At 34.1% G+C, this 4,671-nt stretch overlaps 1 protein-coding gene across 1 annotated transcript; it reads right to left on the bottom strand.

Moving 5' to 3' along the window:
- Positions 1–1,263: 1,263 nt before the first annotated feature.
- On the bottom strand, positions 1,264–1,723 carry LOC108743959 (choline dehydrogenase, mitochondrial-like). The gene has a single exon (XM_018479560.1). The coding sequence runs from the start codon at positions 1,624–1,626 to the stop codon at positions 1,444–1,446; it is 183 nt and encodes a 60-aa protein (XP_018335062.1). The 5' UTR covers positions 1,627–1,723; the 3' UTR covers positions 1,264–1,443.
- Positions 1,724–4,671: the final 2,948 nt, after the last annotated feature.

Below are 4,671 nucleotides of genomic sequence, written 5' to 3'. Positions count from 1 at the left end.
CTTTCTCACGTTTTTCCTCTTTTATTTTACTCTTTACTTTTTAATCTGACCTCGATGGCTACCTATTTGCAACTACTCTCCCCGCGGTGTCCACCGTCGTTCACATTGGTAAATTCCCTATAATCCTAGACTTGAAAAACAATTCGGATGAATCAGGAGCGGACAAACTGCAGAAACTCGCTATCGTATTATTAGGATCAATATAACTGTTATAACTGAACGGAAAGAAAAATATTTAAAATAAAACAAAAACCCACATTATAAATGTGCAAGTTTTTGTAAGATTCGAAGGTTTCTAAAATAATTTTAATATTTATGATATTGCGGTCTTATTCTTGTGAGGCGACAAATCAATTTTCCTCATAGATGATGATGACAAATACCCCAGTTTGTCCAAAGTATCATTTCTACTTAACGCGTTTACATGCTTCATTTATTTACCCTGTCTGTCAATAATTCTGTATTGGTATTTATTTAATTCCATCACCCACCTCCTTTTGCAAAAGCTCTTTTGACAGCAGCACAGTCTGTAATAATACTAAAGCAACTAGCGTCGGAAACGCCTAACAGAGCTCACAGTCGCAAAAGCTTTCAAATCGAATGGATGCTATTTTTATTCCTCCTTAGTGATCTGTCTACTAAAATACGACACTCTCTCTGTTTCATTATACACTTGCACCAGAATTCTAGCAAGACCCAACCAACTAGCATCGGTATACAGCTTTATTGCCTTTTCTGGGTTAAATAGTGTACAGTACCTGTGTGTGTGTAAGGTACTGCTATAATCACCCAAAATATTCCAGTAATTTTAGATTTAAAAAGGGCTTCTGTTAGCAACTAAATTTTTTAATGGATTTATCTTAGTGTTTAGAAAAAAATATTAAAAGTGGAACTCAAAATCACCGTCGCTTAAAACATTATTCAAGGTTAGGGTTCATGAAAACGGGTTTTTACGAATATTGCGCTTCATATGGCTGAGAGGTCAATAAGGTCATTATAAAAATGAAAGATAATGTAATTCCCTGAAAAAATGATCTCTTAATTTTTTTCCTCTTCATGTCGCTTATGCATAGAAGATGTGCTTGCTCTATGTATAAAAGTTTATCACCTGATCGATGTATAAAGTAAAATATATTTATATACATATACAGGTATATGTTAATTGTGTTGGCTAGGGAGGGTCTCCAAGTCACCAATAAGGGTTTAATAAATAAAGACACATCACTCCTGTATTTATATTATCATCTACATAGCGTTCGATTTGTTAACATTATCACTAAAAATATGATACATCTATGTATATAAATACAATACCCACATTTTCACATAACTGAATTCAATGCAGTATATAAATTTCGTAGCGAATTTCTAGCTATTCACATTCACATTTTCAAATAAAAACATTTTTTTCTATTGTTGATATTTATGAAATTGTGAACTGCATTATTTTAGCCAATCCCCTTTAATCATATCGGAAGCCTTTTCTCCAATCATGACTATTACCGCATTTGTATGTCCTGCCACAATATTGGGCATGACAGAACCGTCAACAACTCTTAAATTCCTTATACCATACACTTTCAAAGTTGGGTCCACAACAGCTTCAGGATCAGTACTTGGCCCCATTTTGCATGTTCCTACTTGATGACCAAGTGTAGTTGCAACATGTTTTATGGCACATGCCCAGTACTCATCGGAATTAAAGGGAAGATTTTTACACCAGGGAAATGGTATTGGTAGTAGCGTAGCATTGTACTGTTGAAAGTAGCGTGATTGACTTATATTTATTGCCTGTAACAAACAAATACAGTATGAGAATGCAAACCTCTTTAGTAGAAATAATGAAAGAAGCAAATTAATATATTGCACTGTTCAGAATATAGTACATTACGTATCGAGGGAAGAAACAGTGTTTTTTCAGACTGCATGTGAATTGCCAAATTGGCAAACATGCAGTCTGAAATAACCCTGTTTCTTCCCAAGGTACGTATACTATTTTTTGTCATGTTTGTGCGGTAAGCTCGTCATTAAATTGATTGTTGGCGAATTAAGAGTAAATGATTTAGAGGTTAGAAATACATTGTCATTGAACAACTGATTTCTGCGCATGCCCATAAACTGCAGCGCACTAATTTCATTGCCTCCCGACTAAAACACGGCTGAAAAGAGGCCATATTTTCCCTATTTCATAGCACGCAATACGAGTTTTCCGCGCTAACATGACAAAAAATTAATTTATGTCCCAATTACAAGTAAATATTTCAATATGCATTAGTAGTAATTACGTAGTACTTTTATTTAATACCCAGTGTTATTCTTAACTAAAACACGTTTTAACTCTGATTAAATACTTATCTTTTAATTTTATGTTTTCGTTTATTATTCTAATGTATATATCAATTACCAATGTTTACAAACTTCTTTACTTTCAATGTATTAGCGAATTATTTTCTGAATTAATTTTATCCCCTGCAGATAACCTCAAATTAATGAGGAAAAATGGTTAATGCTGTCGCTCCCTTTTTGGGAATCACATCGCATTAATAATAATGATTATACATTAGTTCTTGGATTCTCCGACCTATACTCGTTTTTTAGTAAAAAATAGAATATTTCGGAAACCGTAACTTGGGTCTAGTTGCTTTTTTTTTATTTGCTTGCTTATAAAAGGGGTAATGATCATCAAAGTATCATCAATACAACGTTTGTTTTAACAAGGTTATTAACAATGCAGGGAATTTTAAATTCTACAAATTTTATGTTTAACTTCTTCCTGGAAACCTGTTTCGCGTGTTTTTAGACGCAATTTAGCACAATTCTAACTAAAATTTTTGGATAATTCGCAAATGATGTTGATTAATATACCTTTCTCAAAACTTTTAGGTAGGTCTTACTCTAAGTAACGTTTACTTTTCTCGAGATTTTAATTTGACTGGTCTAGAACTTTTAACGTTTAATTGACCAAAATTTATATTAATAGCGCTCACAATAAATATCAAAAACTTTCCAATACAAAAAAATAACCAAATAGTAATAACATTGACAAAGGCACATCATACACAAGGCTGAAGACCTATAACCACCCAAATGTGGAGGTTACCTTACCATAAGTGTTGCTTACGTTTTACAGGGCATCAAAAATAGTTTTGATTTCAAAAAGTCCAAAAATTATGATGCTGATTGTGCTTCAAACTAACTTTTACAATTACCAAAAATTAATCAGAGATATATTAGAGGCAGAAACGGAAGTTAGGAGGGGTAGGAGAGATAGGTAATCAAGGATACCGTTACGTCGATTGCGAGATAAATCAGCCTGCAAACTTTTTTCTAAATCCGTTTTCGGAGGTTGAACTCCAACAACTACTAATACGGAAAATAAATAGTAAAAGATAGTCTGGTTCAGATGAAATATCCCAATGGTTAATTAGACAGATTAGAGACAATATCAAAAAACCATTATGCCAAATTGTTAATCTATCCTTTTTAACAGGGGAATTCCCTGAAAAACTAAAAACAAACAAGGTAATCCCGGTACACAAAAATCGGACAGAACAGATATGAGAAACTATAAACCTATTACAATGACACAAAGCTTCAGTAAAATCTTGAATATTGCTACCTACATCGCCTAGAATACTTTCTCAGCAAATACCAAATATATAACAAAATACAATACGGCTTCCAAGCAAATAAATCTACAGAAATGGCAATAAACAAATTTGTTTCTGAGCTAGCGGACCACCTAGAAAACAATGAGCATCCAATCGGAAACTTCTGCGACCTAAGCCGCGCTTTTGATTGCGTGAAACATGATAGATTACTATACAAAATGGATAAACTTGGGATCAGAGGTGTTGCTAACCAGTGGATAGAATCCTTTCTAACAGACAGAAGACAATCAGTGGTAGTCACACACAAAGACTCGAATGGAGTTACTGAATTAAAATCTAAGGAAGTAACCGTTGATATAGGCGTACCACAGGGATCTGTATTAGGGCCTGTCCTATTTCTCCTCTTCATAAACGATTTTGAAACCTGCCTAAATGGCAAAGCATCTGCAACACTTTATGTCGACGATACCTCTTTAATTGTGTCACACAAAGATGATATTATACTTGAACAAAGGTGTAGTGAGGTTCTTCAGGAGGTGAATGATTGGTTCAATTGCAATTACCTATACTTGAACAAATGCAAGACAAATTACATGAGATTCCACACTCCCCAAAGCAAAAATGTAGGGCAAATAAATTTGTACAACGGAGATAACGAGGTGTTAGATTAGCACCCTTTTATAAAATTCCTAGGAGTTACAATCGACTCAACATTCACCTGGAAAATTCACTGTCAAAATTTAATATCGAAATTGTCAGCCACCTGCTTTCTGATAAGAAGCCTTAGACATGTACTTACAACAAAACAACTACTTTGTGTGTATTTTGCACAAGCACACTCTCAGCTTTCATACGGAATATGCTTCTGGGGCTCGTCAGTAATTGCACATGATGTCTTCAAAATACAAAAAAGGATCATACGGTGCATAATGGGAGTAAACCAAATGACTCCCTCCAAGGGTCTTTTCCGTAAACTGAATATTCTGACCTTAACAGGAAAATATATTTTAGAATTAAGCATTATAATCCATAGAAAATACTACAAATGGCGTGGTGAGCG

The sequence above is a fragment of the Agrilus planipennis genome, unplaced genomic scaffold (assembly GCF_000699045.2).
Source record: "Agrilus planipennis isolate EAB-ADULT unplaced genomic scaffold, Apla_2.0 scaffold1858, whole genome shotgun sequence".
Classification (NCBI taxonomy): domain Eukaryota; kingdom Metazoa; phylum Arthropoda; class Insecta; order Coleoptera; family Buprestidae; genus Agrilus; species Agrilus planipennis.
The sequence above is the reverse complement of the archived record's forward strand: the minus strand, read 5'-3'. Positions and strand labels throughout refer to the sequence as shown.

What these genes read in the sequence shown, in the direction of transcription:
- LOC108743959 (XM_018479560.1), bottom strand. Translation starts at nt 1,626, where the DNA reads ATGGGGCCAAGTACTGATCCTGAAGCTGTTGTGGACCCAACTTTGAAA.